The sequence below is a fragment of the Marmota monax genome, unplaced genomic scaffold, assembly GCF_021218885.2.
Source record: "Marmota monax isolate L192 unplaced genomic scaffold, Marmota_monax_Labrador192_F-V1.1 WCK01_AAM20220418_F8-fsc00035, whole genome shotgun sequence".
NCBI classification, from domain to species: domain Eukaryota; kingdom Metazoa; phylum Chordata; class Mammalia; order Rodentia; family Sciuridae; genus Marmota; species Marmota monax.
In genome coordinates, this window is record NW_026691961.1 from 678,952 (window position 1) to 703,113 (window position 24,162).

Here is a 24,162-nt window from a genome sequence, read left to right on the forward strand (position 1 = left end):
TGTGAGAGGATGTACTCAGGGATGGTCCTCATCCGCAAGCAAGCCGTTGCCCATTTCCAGGTCTGCAGCTGGGCAGTAGGGTGGGCAGTAAGGGAAAGGACAGGCAGCTTGGCTCAGGACCGATGGAGGCTCACCTGCTCTCCCTGCAGCCATGAAGTGGGAGAGAGAGAACAGGAGGGGAAATGTCCCCATGGGCAAGCAGCAAGGTTGACACTCAGATACAAAGTGGAGCCTGTTACACCCTTGGGCCAGCACTCCCAAGCCCTGGAGCCCACATTCTCCCAGTCCTAAGGCACGCTGGCCACACTGACCCTGAATGATCCCTCATGCCCAGTCGCTGGTGCTCTTTGTTTCTGTTTGTTTATTTTTTTGTATTTTGGTATTAGGGATTGAGTCCAGGGGGCACTTTACCACTGAGCCACATCCCAGACCTTCTTATTTTTTTTATTTTGAGACAGGGACTCACTGAGTTGCTTAGGTCCTCATGGAATTGCTGAGGCTGGCCTTGAGACCCTCCTGCCTCAGCCTCCTGAGCCTCTGTGATGACGAGCGTGCAACGTCATGCCCAGCATTTGCTGGGGCTGTCTTGCAGCCACAGCTACTGCTCTCATCAGCTCAGGTCAGCTGACCTTGCCTGGCCCAATTCTTGTTCCTGGTCTGGGTGATGGGCCAGGCACAGCAGCAGCAGTGTCTCTTGTCCTGCCCAGCCCTCTCTGTGCCCATGCTTACTGCTGGGACTTGGGTGACCCCTCAGTCATGCCAAGAGCCACACTGGCCTCATGGCTCTTTAGTTAGCAGACTAGTGTCCATGGGGGTCTCGAGCATGCAGCAATGCTGGGCACTGCAGGTGTGTCTGGAAGATGGAGACCTCATATTCTAGGGGAAAAGTGGGAAATAAATGCTGGGAACGTGGAGTCCATGAGGCAGTGTCAAGGGCCCACAGGAGTGTGGGGGTGAAGCATTGGTGAGGAAGGCCTCCACGGCATGAGGAGGGGGCGAGCCACGGAGATGGTGGAGAGGACCTAGGCCACCAGGACCGTGAGCATGAAGCCTTCCCTAGTGGCAACGAGCGTGAGAACTGAGGCAGTCCAGCCACACGGGCAAGATGGGGGCGAGTCCAGGACACTGAGCTCAGGCCACATGATACCATATGAATACCCATGAAGCACCTGGGCTTGGCACAGGATGACACTGGAAGTCCTGTCCTGAATATGGGGACGCTTGCCAGGACGTGCACGGCTGCATTGCGGAGAAGCACACTGAGGAGAAGGGTAAAGTTGGGGGGCGGCCTCAACTATGCACCCAGAAGCTGCAGCCGTGGGCGGGAGCACTGAGTTTCTGGCTGAGTCTGCAGAAGAGGGCGCTGCATCTGTGGACGGTGAGGACAGGATGCCACGCCTGAGGGGTTACGTGACAAATTCCTCCAGTCCTAGAGCCTGGTTGTGGGGTCGCATGGGGCTCTTGGTGGGGTCTGCCACCTGGGGTGCGGTGGCACCACCTCATTGTAGCCACACATGGCTGGGAGACTGAGGCGGGTCTCCTGTCCCTCATGTGGCCTCTGAGTCCACTTTCGAGGGCTCAACTTCGGGTCCTTGCTTTCTCCCAGAGGCCCCCCCTCCAGATGCCATCCCGCTGGGGTCTAGGTGTCGGCACAGGCGCTTCAGGGGACACTCAGGTTCAGATAGCAGCAAGGCTACTGACCTGTACACCCTGAAGCATGAGGCGGTGTAAATTGGGATGGGAAAGATGGTGGGCAGAGAGGTTTTCAGCAGGAGGTGAGGAATCTGCTTAGGCAGACTGTTGAGACCCCACAGGGGACAAGCCTTCCTCCTCCTGACAGACGGCAGCACCCTGTGCAGGGGAGACGTGACTTCTGTCACAGCGCCCACCGGCCGGGCGTGAAAAACACTCCACCTGAGGGTTTTCCTAAGGTATGGAACTACATTCTTGGAAAGATGTGGATTCATGCTAGAAAATAGGATAGGAATTTGAACAAATCAATGCAAACCCAAGCCAAATCCCAGCCACCTGGGAAGGTGGCCTGAGAGCACCACACTGCGTCTGGTGGACCAAGGCTTCAGGGCCAAAGGCTCTTGCCCCCAGCACTCCCCTGCTTTAAAATTCCTCACTTGGATGGAAATGAAGACCTTTATGCTGAATGAAATAAACCAAGCACAGAGAATACCGTATGATACCACATGATACCATATGAATACCATATGATACCGCATGAATACCGCATGTTACCACATGAATACCGCATGTTACAATACGTATACCCTATGTTACCATATGTATACCCTATGTTCTTAACTCACATGTGGAACCTGAAGAAACTGAACTCAAAGAAAGGAGAGAGAGGAGGGCGGGTTACCAGGGAGGGAGAGAGTGGGAGATGAGTGCTCAGGGCTCGGAGCCTCAACACACAGGCCAGGTATTCGTGTCCCCGAGACCTGCTGCAGCGCATGATGAGCATGGCCAGTAACACAGCGTGCATTTCGAACTCGTCACGCAAGTCCGTGTCAAGAGCTCCCACCACAGGACAGCGCAGGGCGATGAGGAGAGGGCTGTGTAAGGATGCAGCTCAGTTAACACACGTGTGTGCACCATAACTTCCCTTAGAACCTCCTAAGTGTTCATGGTCACAGCTTGTCCATTTTCAGCTAAAAATACAGAAACGAGGAGTTTAAATGGAAGATCTACAGAGAGACGGTTGGATGTTGATTAGAAAAGGAAATAAGACAGAAGACATAGTCTAGCTCTGTTAGGGATGGGCATAGGAAAGGTAGCCATGGATACAAGTTAGCAGACGGTCCGTTAGAATGTCAAAGAATTTTAATTTTGGACGACAAATTTTAATTCCTAATAAAGAATGAGATACATAAATACGTACAGCTAAAGGTGCACCTACATGTATGTCTATGAATTTCTGTGTGTACCGAACTTTACCCCAAATCTTGAGAGAAAACCATTTTCCCATGAGTTCACTCTGGGCAGAGCACGGAGCCACTCTGTTCTAATGCTCTGCTTGCCGTGAACGTGCTCCTCCACACAGGACCCTCGTGAGTGCTCCCTTGACCTCCGAGTTTCTCAAGCTGTAGATGAGGGGGTTCAGCATCGGGGTGATCACCCCGTAGAGCATAGAGATGAGTCTGTCTCTGGCAGGGGAATGTTGGCTGGAAGAGGGGCGGATGTAGGTGAAGATGGTTGTGCCGTAGAAGAGGCAGACCACCAGGAGGTGGGATGCACAGGTGGAGAAGGCTCTGCGCTTGCCTTCTGTTGACTGGATCCTGAGGATGGTGCAGATGATGTACACGTAAGACACCAGGGTGGTCAGGAAGGCGCTGATTCCCAGCATGCCTCCTATCACTAAAACAAGCATCTCTGCCATGTATGTGGAGGAGCAGGAGAGGGCCACAACCTGTGGGATGTCGCAGTAGTACTGGTTGACCAGGTTGGACTTGCAGAAAGACAGGCGGAAGGTGGACACAGTGTGCAGGAGAGAGTTGAGGAACCCAGCTGCCCAGGTCCCACACACCAGTTGGACACAGCGCACCTTGGTCATGATGAGGGCATAACGCAGAGGAAAGCATATGGCCACGTAGCGGTCATAAGCCATGACGGCCAGCAGGAAGACTTCACTCCCAGCTAGGGCCACCAGGAAATAGAGCTGCACTGCACACCCGAGGAAAGAAATGCTGTTCTCCCCGCTCAAGAGGTTGTGCAGCATTTTGGGGACGGTGGCTGATGGACAGAAGATGTCCAGGAGGGACAAATTTGCCAGAAGGTAATACATGGGAGTGTGCAGCTTTCGCTCCGTTCCAAGGGCCAAGAGAATGGCCCCGTTTCCTGCCAAGGTGATCTGATAGATGACGGCAAAGACCACGAAGAGAGGGTAGCGCACCTCGGGGAGGTCGGAGAGCCCCATGAGCACAAACTGCGTCACTGTGCTGAGGTTGCCCACGTCCATCTGCTCCCTGCACAGAGCCCTCCTGGAGGGAAGGAAGCCGACAAGCCCGGTTATGTCTAGAGAGCAGGGAGCCCGGGGCTGGGGAGCTCTGGGAAGCAGTGGGCATGTGGTGGACATGACCTGTCAGCCCTGCTGACCAGGAGGTGCAGCTATTTGAACCAGGAGGTGCAGCTATTTAAACACCTGTTGGACACACCTGTACTCTTGCCATTTCTTGAAATAGTCCTGCTAGGTTCCTTTTCCAGAGGACGCTGCCTGAGCACCTGGGGACTCTGGTGCCAGCCTTCACCACCCTGTGGGAAGTCGCAGTGGAGTGAGCTCTGAGCAGGGCTCTGTCTTCTGCTGGGACACTTGCCTCGTGCTGCCCTGGGTGGTGCTATCCTTGGTACTAGACTCCTTAGAAGGTCCTGGACATTCATATTACCTGTTATAGGTATTTATATCCCATATATACTATCATTCTGATTAGGGGTGCAATCATTGATACGTGCACTTAAATCAGAATTAGAATCAGCAGACATATGGGGAAACATGAGGTGAAGGAGTGGATTGCACTAGAAGTACCCAGACCTGGAAGAAGTCAGCAGGAGCATCCCCACACAACTTCCAGAGCAGCCCCCCGGTCAGCGTGGCCCTGCCCGGCCCACAGAAGCCCAGTGTCACCTTCTCTTTACAGGAAGCTTCACTCAATTCCACAAGTAAGCACTGTGGATTTTTTTCCCTCTAACACTACATGTATGCAATGGAAAATTCAAAGATAAAACTGGTCAGAAAATAAAATCCAAAAGTTACTTTCTCTGGTCCTCATATGATCTATTTAGCCGGGTGGCAGCTGGGAATGCTTTCTTTCTCAGAGAACATGGGTGTTACCACTTAGACACAAGGATACGTTTCCTACCTGGCAAGAAATGCTTTTAAGTCTGCTTTTCTATTTCCTGTAAGACTTGGGTAAGAATTGCAAGAGTTCTATTTTTCCCTCCTCAAGTAACACCAGGTTTGTTAACACTGTTATTTGGAAGTAAACAGTTTTTAGTGATCTCTTCAAATCAAAACCTAGGGAAGAAAATTGTTATAAGTCATGGATTGGCAGTAATTGTTCTTCATCTGAGGAGGGATGTGTAATGAGGGAGAGAATGGTTCAGGGAAAAGCCACCTGTCAACTCAACTCTTAGGTCTGGAATGCTCTCAATTCCACCAAGTTTAAAACTCCTGTCTGCATTTTTATGTATTAATATCTTTAAAATGTACTTGTATGTTGAGAGCCATCCATGGGCTGAGTTGTGTTGCACATCACAGCCAGTGAGGGGATGGGTCTAGCACTGGAATGTCCCATGGCACCCCCCACAGGGATAGACTGCCTGGTGCAGGTGAACTTCCCCCTCAGCTCTGCCAAAGTTCCCACATATCACTGGAGATGGGGTGACCTGCTGTAGCCACACAGCCCCTCTGAGATGGGTGTGACCTGCCGACTGCAAGACATAAGGAAGCAAGACTCCACCCTGAAACCTTATCCCTGCCTTTGATGTGCCCCATCAGTCAACATGGGAGCCATTCCCAACTGTCTGGCTCCAGCTCCTGTGTGGACTAGACCTATCAGGGACTCCCCTGGTGAATCTGTCTTTCTGACCTTGTCTTCTGTTCTTCATTAATTATTCTAGGCTTTAATTTCTCAGGTGGCTTACATCCTCCTTGGCAGGAAGAACCCCCAAACGAGATTCTGTCAGCCTGGCCATATTAGTACATTCACGTGAATAAATAAGGCACTTTTCTAACCCGGGGAGCAGTAACTTGAGAAAGTGAACACTAACTTCCTAGATAGTTACTAATTTTCTTTTTACATTTGCAAATTTGACTTAAAAAAAAAAACACAACACTATGAGGAATGAGTATCATTCAGATTGATAACATGTCCGGTCCTTCCTCAAAGCTACATAACCAACAATTATCCTCCAAAAACTGTTGCATTTTCATTAAATTTTGCACTTGATTGTTTAAAACTCAATAAAACTTTCTGACTTGACATGTGGAACGTAGAATTTGCTCATGTGGTGAGGGAACTTGTGTTTGGAGTAGCAATCTCCTTCTACTAAACTTAACTAAATCCGGTTTAATCAGCCATCTAATTAGAAAAATAAGAGTCATGAGGAAGAAGTTCCAGAACCTTCCTTGTCAATGTGAGGAATCAGGAGTTGATGGACTAGAGATTAAGAAGAGTGCTCATGAAATACAGCCTTATAGGTGCTCTAGGTGGCCGCCTGGTCACACACACCATGGGAACCCACGTGGGGGCTGGCAGGCATCACCTCCTTGGGAAATCACCCAGATGTCCCACCCTCCAGTGTTTGACTTACCCCTCTGCATATGGCCCAAGGCACGTACACCGCACAGGAAGCTTTTCTCTTCACCAAAGAGTTATTTCAAGTTTCCACTAGCTAGAGAACAAGAGAAGAAAATCATGAAGCACAAATAGCCCACATATAACCTAAACTTCATGCAATTAAAATGACTTATTTTACCATATGCATATCAAGGCAATATGACATTTAAGTATTCTTTTGTAGGAGGTTATATTACCCATAAAAATACTCAACCAGGAGGCCAGATGATATGGACAGCACATCACATCAGGAAAGAAAAACAAACTCATCGCTTGCATTTGGACGCAGTCAGGAATTTAGCCTGGTTTATATTGCACCCCTTTTCCCCTAGGAAAAATGACAGTAATGATAATGACCCTAGGGGGAATACTCTTCTCTTGCACATGATCCAAATTGAAACCAACTGACTAACAGAAACTCATAGCTAATCAATCTCAGAAAGTTTAAAAATGAGTCTAAATCCTGTGAGTGCCATCTTTGATTCTAATGACGGACCCAGGTGAGGTAAAGCAAGACATTTCCTGCTAATGCACTTGTCATCAAGAGCAAAGAGTGTTGTTGTCAAGGTGTCTGTATTCATAGCAATCATCCCTCCAAAGTAGGATTATATCCTCAGATACTGACACACGTGCAGCTCCATGGCAAACTCCACACGTCGTCCATGCACCACTCCACGTCTCCTCTGTGAAGCTGTGTGCCGCCCACACGACACCTGAGCGTGTAGGGTCAGACCCGTGAGTGTTAGTGCACCCCGTTCCAATGGTGACCCCAACTTGATTTCCTAGTTGGGTATTGATTGAGCAATAGAAGAATCTTTGTCTGAAAGTCAGATAGATGGCAGACAGACAGATGGATGACAGAAGGACAGATGGATGATAGATAGAGAACGTTTGCAATGACTGAATGTGGTGAGGGCAACAAGTAAATGTTAACCCATTTCACTGTTTCAATAACTCTAATTTCAGACTCAACAGGACCAAGTCAGGCACAAACATCAAAAGGAACAGAAATACAAGTCCCCACGGCTTCTGTCTGCTCTGCGGGGAGGGAGCCACGGCTGCGCGGACACGGCTTCCACCTGAAGCAGCCTGATTCCCGTCACCATGGGGTGTGCTGCATGGGCTCCACATGTGTGCTTCGGCCTGGGAACCCTCCTGGACTGGACCTCAGGACACTCCCTCTCTCTTCAGGTCTTACATTGGGATCTCTTGGGACCTCTTTCTCTCACAAGCCAGAGTTGTGACAAGAGTCTCCCAAGCTGCCGTGGACATTCCAGTACAGTTATTCCAGTTTTTCAGAAGGGATGGTCTTTTAGAAGAGGGTGGTTCTGCCGCTCCTGAGTGGAATGGTCTGTGGTTCCCCCTGGGTGCCTCTGCTCTCCGCAGGCCAGATGGCCAGATGGTCTTCCTGAACGGAAGAAAGGTTCTACTGCAAAGTCCCTCCCATGTCAGCTGGCTTTCCTCGGCCGTCAATTGCTAGAGGTCAATCAGCTTAACGAGAGAAAGGCTTTGTTTTGGCTCCTGGTGTAGGAGCTTTCCCCAGTGGTCATTTGTCCCTGTGTCTTCGGGCCTGTGGTGAGGTACATCATGGCGGGGCTTGAGGTGGTCGAATCTGCTCACTCCTGGCATCTGGGAAGCATGGGGATGCAGGAAGGGACAGGGCCAGCATCTCCAGGGCATGTCCAGGGCGGTGACCCTGCTTCCACTGGCCCTCCTCCACCACCCAAGCAGTCCACACTGCAGCCCAGACTCTCACCACGCAGGCCCTGGGGACACTCTAGATCCAGTCTGAGCACCAACCTTTACTTCACTGCTCTTGATGTTTGTGTTCAGGTCTGTCCATGTTCCTATGCAGCCCTTTTCTGTAGTGGGTGCGTGTGTATTTAAAATTGCTGTGCGTCCTCTTGACAGGAGCATTCTGTCGGGACAGAAAGACACTGTCTCCAGAGCCGGTAGTAATTCAAAGTCTGTGGCGTCCAGGGCACAGGACCGCCCTGCTGTCCTGTATTCACCACTAGGGCATCCTCTCCTCCCACCTCTATAATGGTGCCGTACAGAGCTCAGGTCTCAATGCTTCCATTTGTCTGCTCATGGTCAGTTTCCCCAGGCCTGCTCCAGGTAATTAAGCAAAGTGGACACTTGTCCTTTTCTCCACCATGTTCTCCTGCAATGACCACATCCTTCTACTCCTCAGTATTTATTGCCTGTCGCTTTTTTAGTGATCTGCTTTGGTCTTTTCCTCTTTCTCTTTGGCATATCTATTTAAGGTTTATTCTGTTTTCCTGACAGTGCTCAGTTATCCACAAGTGTGTTTAAATATATTTCACTTACTGTCCTTAGAACGGTTACTTTTACTTTCTGTTAGGCTGTTTGTCAACCCCCTTTTTTCTGATTACTTGCAGGGAATTGCTGTGTTCTGGGTTATTTTGCTTGATTCCAGTTTTGGGCTGGTGTAAGGGCCACACAGTCACAGCTTCTGTCCTCGCGGCCGGTGTCTGCTTCTTACTCTTTCATCACCTCTGGTGTGTTTGAATCTCAATTAGAATTAATTTTTATTCATATACTTGAAATTATTTAATGATAATAATAATTCATGGTAGTTATAGTATTAGATATAACACATTTATTATTTTCAATAAAACATGGAATAATTAGATCAAGCTAAAGTATCTATCATGTCAAATATTTAACCTTTGGAAGGGGACATTTAAAGCAATATTGGAAGACATAAAATTCAAATTTTAGCAATACTCACCACACTTTCCAATTGATCTCAACAAAAAAATTGAACTTTTTCCTCAAAGCTAACACCAGCTTTGTGTTATTCCTCTTGTTTTGTTATTTTTGCCCATTATTTCCTTGGCTACTCGAGTTTTTTGTGGTTTTATATAAAATTTAATATTACATATCTATAAAAATGACATTAGAAATTTGTAGGGATTACATTGTATCTTCAGATTTTTTAATATGGTAATTTTAACAATATTAATTCTTCCTTTAATTCACAGAACATTTTAGTTATGTATTCCTGAACTCCTTCTCTGTCATTCCTTCTGCTGTGCTGGCCATGGGTTCGAATCACATAGCATCTTGATTGGTTTGGGGCACTCTCTTCCCTTGTCTTTTCATGTTGCTGTGTGTCTTCCCTTCTAGCTCTGTGGATCTTAGATGTTACCCTATAGGCTTATCTCCTGTAGGGATACCTCTCCTTTGAGGTGAAGGACAGTGTTATTAGATCCCAATATAAACAATATACACCCTAAAAACTGATGTTTGCCATTAAGACACTTACAGTTTGGTCACAATGTCCAGAAATGGTGAATTCAATTGTTATCTACAATATACTCAGTAGATTTGTAAAAGGGTTTACAGTTTCTGATGGTGGACAAAGAACCAGGGGCGAGGAGTAGGATGATATGCTGAGGAGGTAGGGGGTGAGGAGATAGAGTTGTTGTATCTTAGGATATGAAAGAGAAATCTAAAGAGGAAGGTTAGTAGCAGGAGAAGGGAGAGGAAATAAATTTGGGTAGACAAGTAAGTGGGAAGACAGTAGAGTACATAAAACAAACACACATTCATATTAAGAAAAATAAAAATGTTAAGATAGTAGAAACTGATGGGAAAAAAGAAATAAAGAGTATACAACACAGGTGTAATATGCTAGTCAGAAGTCCCAGTCCTAGGTATCCTAATTCATGCAAAACACTTGGTTTCACATATGTTGGGGATGTGAGGGTGGGAGAATAGAGAGGGAGAGGAAAAAAATCTTGAAGGAAGACACAGGGATTGTTTGGTGGAGATCAATATCTTTCCTGCTTCCCTTCTCATCCAATAGGTGGGGTCGTCTGTTGTTAACTTGTATCTCCACCCTACGAATGGTGAAGAAACTGGGTAGAAACTGGGTCCCTGGCCAGCCAGAGTTCCAAACTGGGAGTTGCCCCTACTGAAGACGGTGATGAAGGTGACCCAAAATGGAGGCGCCTGCTTTCAGTGGTGGGCTGTCAGGTTATGTGGGGGGAGCCATGATGGCATTGGACTACAAATTCAGAAACGACTCTGTGGTGTGCAGTGTGTGGCTGTTGGCTGACTTCAGAGCCTGTGGGAAGTTCTGGGGAGCAGGCCACTACGTGTAGGGGACTATCTCCGCTGCTGCAGGGTTCCAAGATGGTGGTGATGGGGCAGCCCCACATAGGTAGATGGGGATCCACACAGGAGTGGTGGCCAGATTCCTGCATGTGAGAAGCTGCCAGGTGTCCTGTGAGGGAGTGGTATCAGCGATTTCTGCTCAGGTGAGTGGCTGAGAGTTCTGTGCAGGTGCTGATGGTCCCACTTGGTTGCCCAGTAGTCCTGGTGGGCCAGTAATTGGGAGACCTACGCTGATGCGGAGGCCTAGAGCCCTGTATGGGCACGGTGGCCATGTTTCCCGCCAGAGAGCAGGAATATCACTTGCAGAGAAGCAGTATTGTCACTACTTGAGACCCAAGTCAGGGAGCGACACAGAATGCTGCCTCCCTCCAGCCCGCCATCTTGGATCTCGCCCAATATTAATTCTTCTAAGCAAAGAACACAGGATACTTTGCAATGCATTTTTTTTATTGTTAAATTTTATTTTGGGTTGACACATCACAATCGTACACCAGAACTTCAGGGAGACACCTTATTTCCAAACCATAACAAGTAGTCTACTTTTCTCTTTTGTGGAACCTCCATAGTCATTCATAAGAGTTATGCTGCTAATTTACTTTTCTGAGCAGAGGCTGTTTGGGACATAATTGGGATGCTCAGAATTGGAAAAAAATATTTTAAAAAATAAATAATTGCAGACCCAAAGTGGTGTAATTAACATAAGTAGTAGTCTGGAAAGAAAGCTTTCCTGTTTCTACAGATGACAGAAGGACAGAATGAAGCAGAAATGACAGCTCTCTAGTCACAGTCGATAAAAATGCTGAGACTTGGGGATGGGGAAAGCATGATGACAAAGTCACACAGGTGCACATGGTGGAAGAGTGTGGCAGATGATGACCAGGAAGCAGAGAAAGAGAGAGAGAGAGAGAGAGAGAGAGAGAGAGACACTCCACTTACCAGACAAAAATATATACCCCAAAGCCACGGCCCCAGTGTCCCACGTCCTCCAGCCACACCCACCTGCGTCAGTTACCACTCAATCCCATCAGGTGATCGATTCACTGGTGGGGTTAGGGCTCTCACAATCCAATCATTTCCCCTCCGAACCCTCTTGCATGTTTCCCACATGAGCTTTTGGTGAACAGCTCACATCCAAACCATAACAGGGAGCATGGCAGGGTGAGCAGGTGAGCAGCCAAGGGGAAGAGGTGGAAGGAAGACACATAGATGGATGGTTAGGACAGATTCAGACTCAGAAGCAGGTGGAGGCTGAGGTATGAGTACATGCACGGTGGGCAAGGGCCCAGGTGAACTTAGGATAGCCCAGCTTTCGTCCTGTCCACCCAGGATCAACAGTCCTCCTTTCCTCTCCAAGACATTCACTATTGGATGCCAAATGTTAGGGTCGCAAAGTTTTGAGATGGAGATACACATAAATGGATAGGTCAGCTGAAGTTACATGTGGGTGCACAGACAGGCATTGTAGACGTTGAGGGGCAACTATTCTATGAATTCTTCCCATGACTTCACTCTGGGCAGAGCATGGAGTCACTCTGTTCTAATGCTCTGCTTGCCGTGAACATGCTCCTCCACATAGGACCCTCATGAGTGCTCCCTTGACCTCTGTGTTTCTCAGGCTGTAGATGAGGGGGTTCAGCATCGGGGTGATCACCCCGTAGAGCATAGAGACAAGTCTGTCTCTGGAGAGGGAGTCTTGGCTGGAGGAGCGGCGCATGTAGGTGAAGATGGTTGTGCCATAGAAGAGGCAGACCACCAGGAGGTGGGACGCACAGGTGGAGAAGGCTCTGCGCTTGCCTTCTGCTGACTGGATCCTGAGGATGGTGCAGATGATGTACACGTAAGACACCAGGGTGGTCAGGAAGGCGCTGGTACCAAAGATGCCTCCTATCACTAAGGCAAGCATCTCTGCCATGTATGTGGAGGAGCAGGAGAGGGCCACAATCTGTGGGATGTCGCAGTAGTACTGGTTCACCAGGTTGGACTTGCAAAAAGACAGGCGGAAGGTGGACACAGTGTGCAGGAGAGAGTTGAGGAACCCAGCTGCCCAGGTCCCACACACCAGCTGGACACAGTGCACCTGGGTCATGATGAGGGCATAACGCAGAGGAAAGCATATGGCCACGTAGCGGTCATAAGCCATGACGGCCAGCAGGAAGACTTCGGTCCCCATCAGGGCCACCAGAAAGTAGAGTTGCACTGCACACCCAAGGAAAGAAATGCTGTTCTCCCCGCTCAAGAGGTTGTGCAGCATCTTGGGGATGGTGGTCGATGAGCAGAAGATGTCCAGGAGGGACAAATTTGCCAGAAGGTAATACATGGGAGTGTGCAGCTTTCGCTCCGTGCAAAGGGCCAAGAGAATGGCCCCGTTTCCTGCCAAGGTGATCTGATAGATGACGGCAAAGACCACGAAGAGAGGGTAGCGCACCTCGGGGAGGTCGGAGAGCCCCATGAGCACAAACTGTGTCACTGTGCTGAGGTTGCCCACGTCCATCTGCTCCCTGCACAGAGCCCTCCTGGAGGGAAGGAAGCCGACAAGCCCGGTTATGTCTAGAGAGCAGGGAGCCCGGGGCTGGGGAGCTCTGGGAAGCAGTGGGCATGTGGTGGACATGACCTGTCAGCCCTGCTGACCAGGAGGTGCAGCTATTTGAACCCCTGTTGGACACATGTCCTTTACAGTACTTATGATATTTCTTAAAATATTCACCCTTGGTTCCTTACCAAGAGGAAATCTTCTGAATAGATGGAGAAATTTAAAATCTACCTTCTCCATCAAACATTTGAGGGGTTTCCGCTGTTCTGGGGATGGTAGAATTCAGTGGAAATCCACCTTCCCTTTGACATCTGCTTTGTTCTGCTTTGTATTATTTCCAAGTGTTTATTTTTATAGTTTGTCTCAATACTAAGACCTTGACATAGAAGCTGTGCTTTGTTCCTTGGTGTGTGCACTTCAGTAGACACTAGGAATTAGCACTTGAAAGGATGGAGAGAGGGTGGGGTGATAAGTGGTGCACGCCCTGCTCTGACAGGCTCTTCCCATTCTGAAAAGATCAAAGGAAGGATGCTTCTTCATCTACAAGTCATCATCACTCAAACATAAACATAACTTAATAAAATTAAACTCACCCTGAAAACATAAACCGACTTGTTTGAAAGTGTCTGTCTGTCCCCATTCAGGAAATTATATTATATATATATATATAAAAACACATATATACTCAACATTGTTCACACATACCTTTTGAATATAAAACTTGCATACTTAGCCACATGCTTAATATATTTAAGGAAATAAGGTGGTTTAAATTACATATGCTAGAACATGTTAGTTTTATTTATTCTTATTTAATTTTCTAGTTTCACTAATGTGTCTCATCAGAGTTCACATAATTGCAATTCTTAAAACAATTTACAACATGACTTTAAATGAAGGTCTACGTGTCCACACTTGTGTGGGGTTTTTCCTTTGAAAACTGGTTGTTTTTTGTTTTCTTTGTTTTTTAATTAATTAATTAATTATTTTTTAATATTTTTAGTTGTAGATGAACAGGATACCTTTATTTTATTTATTTATTTTATGTGGTGCTGAGGATTGAACCCAGTGTTTCACATGTGCTAGGCAAGCACTTTACTGCTGAGCTACAACCCCAGCCCCTTTAATTTATTTTTTAACACACACATTTGACTGGAAATTCAGAAAAGACCGCTAGAACATAAAGTGCAGAAGTCCCTGTCTGTGACCCACCCCCTTCTTTCTTTTTTTTTTTAAAGAGAGAGGAGAGGGAGAGAGAGAGAGAGAGAGAGAGAGAGAGAGAGAGAGAGAGAGAGAGAGAATTTATTTATTTATTTTTAGTTTTTCGGTGGACACAACATCTTTGTTTGTACGTGGTGCTGAGGATCGAACCCAGGCTGCATGCATGCCAGGCGAGCACGCTACCGCTTGAGCCACATCCCCAGCCCCAAACCACCCCCTTCTTTCTGCATTGCCTGATAAGACGATTGATTACTTCTTTGCTCAGGTAAAATGCATAATTAATGCAACTCATACACAGTGATTTATTTATACAAATGGAATGAAACCACCTCCTCACCCTTTCTCCCTGCAGGATTTAAACAGGAATCATGGATCCTACTTAACACATCAGTCCTCCCTCCTCATGAAGCATCCACAGTGAACCATAGGTACATAGCACTCTCCATGATGAGCTCTCTATCTCGTGGAACATACTGAAGAACATTGCTGTGATAACCATAAAGTCCTTGTGTATCATTATGCAGCTTTGAAAAAAAAAAAGAATTCCACTGAATGAAAGAAAATGTTAAAACAGGAAACATCTACTGGCTGCGGTTGTGGCTCAGAGGGTGAGTGCTTGCCTAGCACATGGGAGGCACTGGGGCCCACCCTCAGCACCACATAAAATAAATAAATAAAATAAAGGTATTTGTGTCCAAATACAACTAAAAATATGTATTAGAAAAAGAGACCATCTACTGTGACAATTCTAAAATTCTCCAATGTCCATGAGTCTATAGAGATATGTAGTTTCAGCTGGCCCACCTTTTTATATGTAACACTTTGAAAACAAAATAGAAACATAAATTAAATGAAGCACTTTTTATTTCAAGAAAATTAGTGTCTTCAGAGAGTAAATATTTATTTTGTATTAAATACTTGTTTTTCTTTATATACACACTGAACGATTTGACTGGTTTTAAAACTCAGGGTTATGAGACATGAGTCTATAATATCTTCATAACCATGAACCAACTTTCAGTTACACACTCAGCTTGTCCTCGCAAAGATAATAAATCTCCTTAAATTTTGCACTTGAATGTTTAAAATGTGTTCAAGCTTATGATATAGAGTCCAGATTTTTTCCTATGAGGATCTTCCTACTAAATTAAACACAATTCAATCCTAGGCATTTGCCATCTGATCAGAAGCACAACCTACAGGTTGCTAATAATAATGGCTGGGGATGAAGCTCCATGAACTTTCCCACTTACCTGAGGATTCCAGAGCCCTGCACACAGAATCGGGTTCGTCCTCAGGACGGGCATGCCATGTGTGATCTGTGGTCACTTGGTGAAGCGGGGACGGGAGAGAGTGAAGGACACAGGCAAAGATGGGCTTGCTGGAGTCAGAGCCAGGGGCGTGGTGGCTGTCAGGGAGAGGATGTGCAGCCAGGATCAGTCCACTAGGAGCTACCCAGAAGCCTGTCACCTTAGCAGTTCTCGGCCTGCCCTTGGGCACATGCTGTCAGAGCACTGTAAACCATACGTACAGCTTTTCTCTTCAGCATGGGGTCACTTTTGTTTTCCAATTTATACAGAAAAGAAAAGCATTGACTAAGCACAAACAACCACTGATAGATGCTAAGATAATTTAAAACACATAATTTTCAGTATAATGATATCAGAAAACATTACATTTAAACTTTCTTTAGCAAAGAAGAATTTTCTTTAAAGCTTTATTGCCAAGCAACAAGATATATAGCTTCCCTTTTGACTCCGTGGGTTGGTACTCAGTAAAAAAATTTAAAAACACTTCTAAAGGGTACCTGCCACCTGGTTGGTGGCATCTCGGTGCCTGTTAACTCTCACGGTCCCGTTTCACAGGTACACACACTCAGGACTGTGGGTCAGAAACAGTGTCTAGAGACTTCTGTGCCTTACATGCAAAGGTGGTAAATGCACAGTGTGGGCATGTTTTATGAGCTGAGCTGAACTATTTTTACACATGTATTCAGGTACTCTAAATAATTGAAAATGTTCTCTTTGCTTGTTTAATGCTGTTTTAACCGGCGTCTTAAACGTGTGCATTTTCACCCTATATTATCTTCACAAAATCCAACAGCTTACCATTCAACATCCAGAATTGAACACACAATTTTCCTACCTTTCCTGGTCCACAGGTGTCCTCAGCAATACCAAATTTCAGGAATAAAGCCAGGTGACCAGAGAACTAAAAGCACATCAGTTAACCCAAGCCACTCCTCAGCTCTAAGTGAGGCTCCTGTTCAAAGTCACACTGTAGTTTATAGTGTCCCCACCTCCCCTATGACGACAGTGCAGACCCAGGTGGGAATACCTGCACAAGTCCCAGTTACTAATGCAGTCGTGGGCACTCACAGCTGAGCAATTTCACATAGGTGTGAAAATGGACCTGAACTGTGGAGCTGTGATGAAGGGTTTGTTTTAATTGCCTAGAGTGAGAGAAAACAAAACTTTCCCCACTGATTGTATGACCAGACAAAAGTGAAGAAGAAATTGATGTTTTCACAATAGTTTGCTGTAATCAGAGTAATCATTCCTGTAAAATATCATTTCACTACCAAATTGGTATATATTTCATTCATGTCAGATAGGGTGAACTTTAATACAATCTTATGCACAAACATTCATTTTTATGTTGTTAAGATTATTTACCATAAGCATGGAAAACTGTTGTTAGACACAAAGTGGTTGGAATTTCAAATTGATTTAAGCCTGTAATCAATAAATCAATTTTCTTATAGTATACTGATTAGAAATTAAAAGAATCCGTATGAATAAATTTTGTATCCACATGTATACAGGTAAATGCATAGAAAAATCAATATATTACAGTTAGTAAGTCCAGGTAAAGGAAATATACGTGTTTTCTGTATCATTTCATTTTTTAATATAACTTTGAAACTTTTCAAGATACAGTACTATTAAAAAATCAAACACAAACATGAAAATAATACAGGGAAAAATCTGTCTTGCGTTCCACCTGCATGTCCACATCCTTAGTAACTAAACTGCTGACTAGTGTGAAAAGAGCCCACTCTGAGCTCTATGTGGAGTGTGTGAGTGTGTGTGTGTGTGTATGTGTGTGTAGAGACATATACACATGTATTTTATCCCACATGCTTTCCTTCACTGAATAGTCAAATATCAGTTTTAATATTGGTCAGGAACTGGAAAATAATGAACTGTTCTGAATTATAAATTATATTCTGAATAACCTAGCCAAATTCTTAGTGACAGAAGATGGAGCGGAGGTTGGTGAAGGCCTGTGGAGGGAGGAATCGAAAGTTGTTGAGGGTTTGGGCTTTCTGTCTTGCAAACTGAAGAGTGTTTGCACTTCCAGTGTGCATAACACTAGTGATCTTTAGACTTAAAACTGACAAAGACAGAATGTTTTATTTTAGGTGCATTTAATCATAATTCAAAAATTAAATTGAAAACACAATCCACATAGTGGAAAAAAATTGCAAAATACCTGGCTGATAAGGGAGTGGCAATTAAGGTACACGGAAATTCTTATACTTATAACTCAAAATGCCCAGCTAAAAGTAGGCAAAGATCTGAATGGGCGTTTTTCAAAGGAAGATTTACAAATAGTTAAAAGCACATGAAAAGATGCTGCACTTGATTTACAGAAGATTGCAAATAGAAGCCAAGATGAGGTGTTCCTCCACACCCAGGGGAATGGTGAGAATCAAGTGAGATGACAGAAGCTCTGGCAAGATGTGGAGAAACTGGAACCACACCCGCCTCTCACAGTGACCTCAAATAGCTCCTCCATTTGGGAAAATAAGGTAGCAGTTTCTCAAATGATTAAATATAGAGTTATCATGAAAGAAACTCATGAAGTCCACTAGTAGTGAGGAATCCCACTCCCAAGAGGAAGGGAAAGAGGTCCACACAGAGACCCATAGGTGAGTGTGTACAGCAATGTCATTCACAGTGTTGATGACTGGAAAGCAGGCAAGTGTCAGCAGTAGATCAGTGGATAAACTAGTACCCCACACACACGCAATGGAGTAATGCTTGCAAGCTACACCTCTGATGAGGAATCACGAACCCATTCCTAAGAAAGAAACAATCCCATAAATGGGCAAAGGCCTGGCCAGCCATTTCTGAAATGAGACACTCAAATGGCCGACAGATGCACAAGAAAGAGAAGCTCACCACCACTGACAACAAATTGAATCCCCCGGACACTCCCTCACACAGGGCAAAACTGCTGACACCAGGAGGAAAGAATTTCCGTGTGCTCAGGGGTGAGCGCTTGCCTAGCACAAGAGAGGCCCTGGGCTCCATCCCCAGCACTGTGAACAAACAGAGAGACCATATGTGTCCTCAAGTGGAAGAAGGAGCCCTTGGGTCCTGTTGGTGAGAAGACACCTTAAGACAGTCGTAATGGAAAACAGCACGGAAGTTCCTCAGGAAGCCTCAGCCAGGAGCACACAAGGTCCAGTAACCCCACTCCTGTGGGAGCCAGAAGGAGCTGAAATCAGTCTGGGAGGGGACGTCTGCCCTCCGCGCTCACCACAGTGTGTTCACGACAGAGAAGGTACAGATGGACCTCGGCCTCCACCATCCAATGAACAAGTGGACCTGAGGTGTAAACACACAGTGGAGAACCTCCAGCCTCAAAATCAGGAAATCCTGTCACTTACGACAGCACAGTGACCCTGGAGGACACCATGCTGACCGAGGCAAACCAGGCACAGAAAGGCCAAGCTGTAGATCCTGCTACATCCTGGAATCCAGAAGTGTCAGATTCCAGGAGAGGGTAGGACAGGAGACTGGGGTGCCATGTGATGTGACATCCAGGCATTTTAGGCAAAGTTTGCAAACACTCAGATGCACAAAACTTAACACCACACCATCATGAGACTTGACAAACAAGCCATCCTGTAACTAGTTAACTCCCCAGGAGAGTTTTATGCAAAATGCTTTGTATCCAAGAACCAAAATTAGTAGAAGAGAGAAACTATTATTTTCTTCTGAAAATATCTTTAATTCTGCCTTAGGACAATACCATGAATTCTTGTATATTTCCCTTGCTCGTTCTGCTATTCTGGGCTGGTTTGGCTGAATGATAAGAAAAATATTGCTTTGCACTTATACCCAATTCAAAAGGGAAGGACTATTTTAATCACACTTTTATAGAATTGCTAGCATTCTTCATTGATCCTATGCCAACATGCAACAATTATGATTTCTGAAAGAATGGTTGCAATTTAGAAACTGAGTGTGTTCACGATTAATGAACTTTCTGTGTTCTGTTTTAAGTTTATTTAGCTTTTGAAACAACCCATGCAGAATAAAGAGAATAAATTAATTTTATAGCCAGACATGAATTGGAAAATTTATTGAATCTCTTGCGATATACAAAACATTTTTAGCACTTCCCTTTATTAAGTGTCACACACAAAGTGCTTCTAAAAATATTAGGAATTTAATGACTCTCAGTGGTATGGCCACAGAATCCTTGCCAGTTAGCAGCTGGAGGAAACTCCACCTCCTTGGAGGTTGAGACAGGTCTCCAGAGGTCAGCAGAAGCATGACCCTGGCTGTTCTTATTAAAGATCTGGTGTCCCTATACATCATTCAGCAGCAGGGCTGTCCTCGGGATCTGCGCATGAGTCTCACTGAGAAGCAGCTTATATATTTCACTCCCTGACCTCATCCCTTTCCTTAAATTATGCAAAAGCAATATTTCTGCAAGGGAAGTCAGCTACGTGGTCCTGGTTCACAGGTAAGCTTGTGCCTGTCATTTGTGCATTTCTCTTGGCAAGTAAATCACAGAAATAGCTTGGTAGACTCCAACATCTAAAGCATACTTAAATGTTTCCACTTCACAGATGTACGTGAGTTCACAGAATAGAGTTTTAGATTTCTGTGTTTATTTTAGGCAACTAGTTTTCTCTCTCTCTCTCTCTCTCTTTTTTCCTTTTTTGTATCAGAGATTGAACTCAGGGGTGCTAGGGCCTCTTTTAGTTGCTGAGGCTGACCTTGAATTTGCCATCCTCCTGCCTCACCCTCCAAGCCACTAGCGTTACAGGCATGCACCACTGTGCCTGGCAGAGGCAACTAGTTCTTAGAATGCTCCCTGAAGGCCTTGTACGTGCACTGTCCAGGTCAAGGGGCCTAAGCCAAAGTGATTGAAAAATTCCCTTGGAACAGAGCAGCAGGCCCCATGAAGGAAAAGTTTCCTGAGCTTGATTCAGAAGGTCAACCAGGAAATCTATATGCAGAAGAAAGCTATGATGCCATTTCATGGAGGTCTAGTCATACAAGCAAAAGTAGTGTTTAAAATGGCAAAAAAAAAAAAAAAAAAAGATATTATTCCGAGGTACCTAGTGTGGCTATTATGATGAATGATTTTTATAAAGGCTGGATTTATGAGGCATTAACATGATAATGCAGGTCATTTATATATCCTGTTGTGTTCAAGTGTTAACAGTGGTGGGGAATTAGCAACCCGGTGTATTCTATTGCCCTTATTTTAAAACTGTGAACCAAGTAATTTCCAAGTATCACTGCACACATGCAGGGGAGTGGGCAACCTGAACTTTCTGTACTGCACAGTAGTCAGGAGGCCTTGCAGGTGCACCTTGAACGGTAGAATGTGAGGTGAGGTTAGCACGGGCGAATGTGAGCATTCACCTGGACCAAAGAGACAGCGGACAATCTGAAGAACCAAGAACATGACAAGACTTCTACTGGCCCCTGCTAGGGTGTCACCTGGTGAAGGACACTGAGAACAGAGTGTGGTTTGCAGCTGCGACCTACGGGGCGGTCGGTATCCACCTCACCCACCCACATGGGCTTCTGGCTAAGAACATTCTCTGATCGTGCACTCTCTTCACCTGGTAAAAGGATGCTGATGGAGAAACTGTGTACAATCAAAGCAATTGGCATAAAATATTTGCTAAAACACTAAAAAATCATATCAATATATCGGGGTATGCACGTCATTACTTTTATGCATATAAAGGTAGAAAAATCATAAATGCTTTTCTGATGGCAAATAAGTTACATATAAAGTGTTTTAAAAAGGCAAATGCTAACATTTTTATTAGTATTCTCTCTCAATCCTGGATTTTTTAATTGATGAAAATAGAGTCATGCTGCGATCAGATCTTACCATATAACTAATTTTAGTCTTGAGAAGTTAAGGTTTCAACAGATTGTTTATGATTTGAAATGCTTCAAAAGGAGTGCAGGTAAGAAATTGAATTTGAGAGGGTTCCTTGAGAACAAGGGTATTTAGCAAAAGCCAGGAAACAAGCCCAGCAAGGTCTGGAGGAGGGCTGCCCTCAGGGGAATAGATTCCTGGCCCAGGACTCCCTGGTGAAGGTGAGGAGGAGGGGTAGGCAAGGGAGCTGGCCACACCTTGGCAACCAGAAGCGGACGTTAGGTGCTGGATCAGACCAGCTCTTCACGGTGATGGGCTCAAGCCTGGGTTCAAGGACAGTGGAAGTGAAGGGGCTGATCCGCCTACCTGGTCTCCCTTAGATCCACTCACCTCCAGGGGAAGCTCAGATCCACCCCCTGAGCTGGCTATGGAACCGCTTTCCAGAGAAGCCAGCCACGGCTCAGGGGTTCAGGGCATGCTCAAGGCAGAGGACAACCCAGCAGCTTTTGAGAATGTCTGGGATAACCCCTCAGATGGAGGGAAGGGGGATCCTGATCACGCCCCGCCTCAGAGTGAGGGTTTAGAAAGCCGTTCTACACCACAGAGTAGATGTATCAACAAGTGGAAGGGGCGTGGGACTGGGTTTCATTTTGAATACTTCATGTGCTTGGTTCTCTCATCCTAGGAGGATTAGAAAGAGTAGGGTATCAGTAGATTCGGGGAAGAAAATCCAGGCAGAAGTAGAGCATTCATCTGACCTCAATGCCTTACTCCACCCACCTAGGTTGTGTGTCTTCGGCTGTGGCATCCTATCCTTGGCCTGTGGCTCTGGGGACAGCTCACTAGCAGGCATGGACAACGTCACCTCCTTCACCTACTTCCTCCTGGTGGGCATCTCCAGCTCCCGGGAGCTCCAGGTTTTGCAAGGTCTGCTGTTCCTGGTGATCTATCTGGGAGCCTTGATGGGGAATCTTATCACCGTTGCTCTTATTGTGACAGACACACGCCTTCACGCTCCAATGTACTTCTTCATAAGCAATCTGTCCCTCTTAGACCTTGGCAGCATCTCAGTGATTGTTCCCAAATCCATTGTTAATTCCTTGACAGGCCGTAGGGCCATCTCACTGCAGGAATGTGCTGCACAGATCTTCCTTTACATACTTTTTGCCACTGTAGAGTTTGCGCTCCTTGTGGTCATGTCCTATGACCGCTACATTGCCATCTGCCACCCTCTGCACTACGGGCTGGTGGTCACGCCGCGCATGTGCATTCAGGCTGCGGGCGGCTCCTGGGCCTGCGGGCTGGTCTACTCTGCCATCCACACGGGCTCCATGTTCAGGTTTCCCTTTACAAAGACCAACCTGATCCACCAGTATTTCTGTGATATGCCTCAGATTTTGAGGCTCTCATCTCCCGACGTCCAGTTTTCTGAGTTCGTCATCATTGCCGCAAGTGCTGGCCTCGTGGTGGTGTGTGCCGTCTTCGTCTTGATGTCATATATCAACATATTCTCAACCGTGCTCAAGATCTGTTCGGCGGAAGCCCGCAGCAAAGCCTTATCCACCTGTGTCCCACAGCTGGCGATTCTCCTCCTGTTTGTGATTTCTGGGTCAGTGGCTGTCTTAGGGCCCGTGGCAACCGAAGGATCCCTTAAAAATCTGCTGACAGCCATGTTCTACACCATGGTCCCCCCCTTCACCAACCCCATCCTCTACAGTCTGAGGAACAGGGAGATTAATGCTGCTCTCAGTAGGATGTTCAACAGGCATACCGAGTTCCCAATCAAAGATTTTCTTAGCTAACAACAAATATCAATTTATCACTAGAAAGCAGTCTGACTTATGTTTGATTCTCGTCAGTTGTGTTATACGTTTGCTGTTTACACTTGTGATGGTGGACTACACAGTTAGGTCTTCATTTTCTTGCTCAACGCTATCTTGTAAGTGCAGCTTCCTGAAACACTGAGGCCCAAGGCCAGGCCTTGTGAATGCCCACGTGAGCAGGTACACGTGCTTTTCAGAGAATTCTGGGAACTGGGTGTTGCCACCCTGGAAGAGCATGTGAGAGGCTGGGTGGGGAACTCCCACTGTTCGTCCTCACACTGAGGCTGGAGCAGAGATAAGTGATTAGAGCAGGTGACGGTGGCAGGTCGACAGAGTGCTAGAGAAATGGACGGCGATGGTTGATCTAAAAGGGCACACTTGCTAACTCCCAGCTTGGTTTTGGTTTCTGATTATCAGATAGTTCACATAAAGTCACCCTGATCCTGCTCTGACTCAAGGTAATGGGGTGTCTGGCAATCGGTGCCAAGGTGCCTTGTTCTCAGGGTGGAGGAGCGTTGGCCAGGATAATAACACTGACCTCCCTGGCCGGAGACTGCAGAAGCCAACACCCTCCAGGGCTGGGTAGCTCATCCAGTTAGGACCCGTGTGCACAGGCCAAGATGGCCCAAGGGTGCCTCTAGGTCCTCAGCATGTCACAGACTCTCACTATGACTGCGAATCTTCTCCAAACCTGGGCTTTGCTCAGACACTTATGGGTAGAATCATACGGTAGGGATTTAGGGGTCTGATCCAGAGCTCAGAGGTGGTGCATAGGTGGGACTCCCCAGGAACGTCTCCTTAAACCCCAGTAAAACCTGGGACTCAAAGGAGTCAGAGCCATCAGTCTCCTCTCTGAGCCAACCTACACTCTCCTTGCTTTGTTTCTTTCTTTTCTAATAAGCTTTGCTATACTGTTACCAACTCTTGCATCTTGGTCAAAATCTTCTCT

At 46.2% G+C, this 24,162-nt stretch overlaps 3 protein-coding genes across 3 annotated transcripts; 1 reads left to right on the forward strand and 2 right to left on the reverse strand.

The window, feature by feature from the left end:
- Positions 1 to 3,016: 3,016 nt before the first annotated feature.
- LOC124093474 (olfactory receptor 5V1-like) lies at positions 3,017 to 3,970 on the reverse strand. Its single transcript, XM_046445893.1, has one exon. It carries the CDS (start codon positions 3,968 to 3,970, stop codon positions 3,017 to 3,019), a length of 954 nt encoding a protein of 317 aa, XP_046301849.1.
- Positions 3,971 to 12,030: 8,060 nt separating this feature from the next.
- LOC124093479 (olfactory receptor 5V1-like) lies at positions 12,031 to 12,984 on the reverse strand. The gene has a single exon (XM_046445905.1). The coding sequence runs from the start codon at positions 12,982 to 12,984 to the stop codon at positions 12,031 to 12,033; it is 954 nt and encodes a 317-aa protein (XP_046301861.1).
- A 9,257-nt stretch (positions 12,985 to 22,241) lies between these two features.
- Positions 22,242 to 23,192, forward strand: LOC124093486 (olfactory receptor 14I1-like). Its single transcript, XM_046445916.1, has one exon. It carries the CDS (start codon positions 22,242 to 22,244, stop codon positions 23,190 to 23,192), a length of 951 nt encoding a protein of 316 aa, XP_046301872.1.
- Positions 23,193 to 24,162: the final 970 nt, after the last annotated feature.

Excerpts from the sequence above, each read along its gene's own strand:
- LOC124093486 (XM_046445916.1), top strand. The coding sequence starts at position 22,242 with ATGGACAACGTCACCTCCTTCACCTACTTCCTCCTGGTGGGCATCTCC.
- LOC124093479 (XM_046445905.1), bottom strand. The coding sequence starts at position 12,984 with ATGGACGTGGGCAACCTCAGCACAGTGACACAGTTTGTGCTCATGGGG.
- LOC124093474 (XM_046445893.1), bottom strand. The coding sequence starts at position 3,970 with ATGGACGTGGGCAACCTCAGCACAGTGACGCAGTTTGTGCTCATGGGG.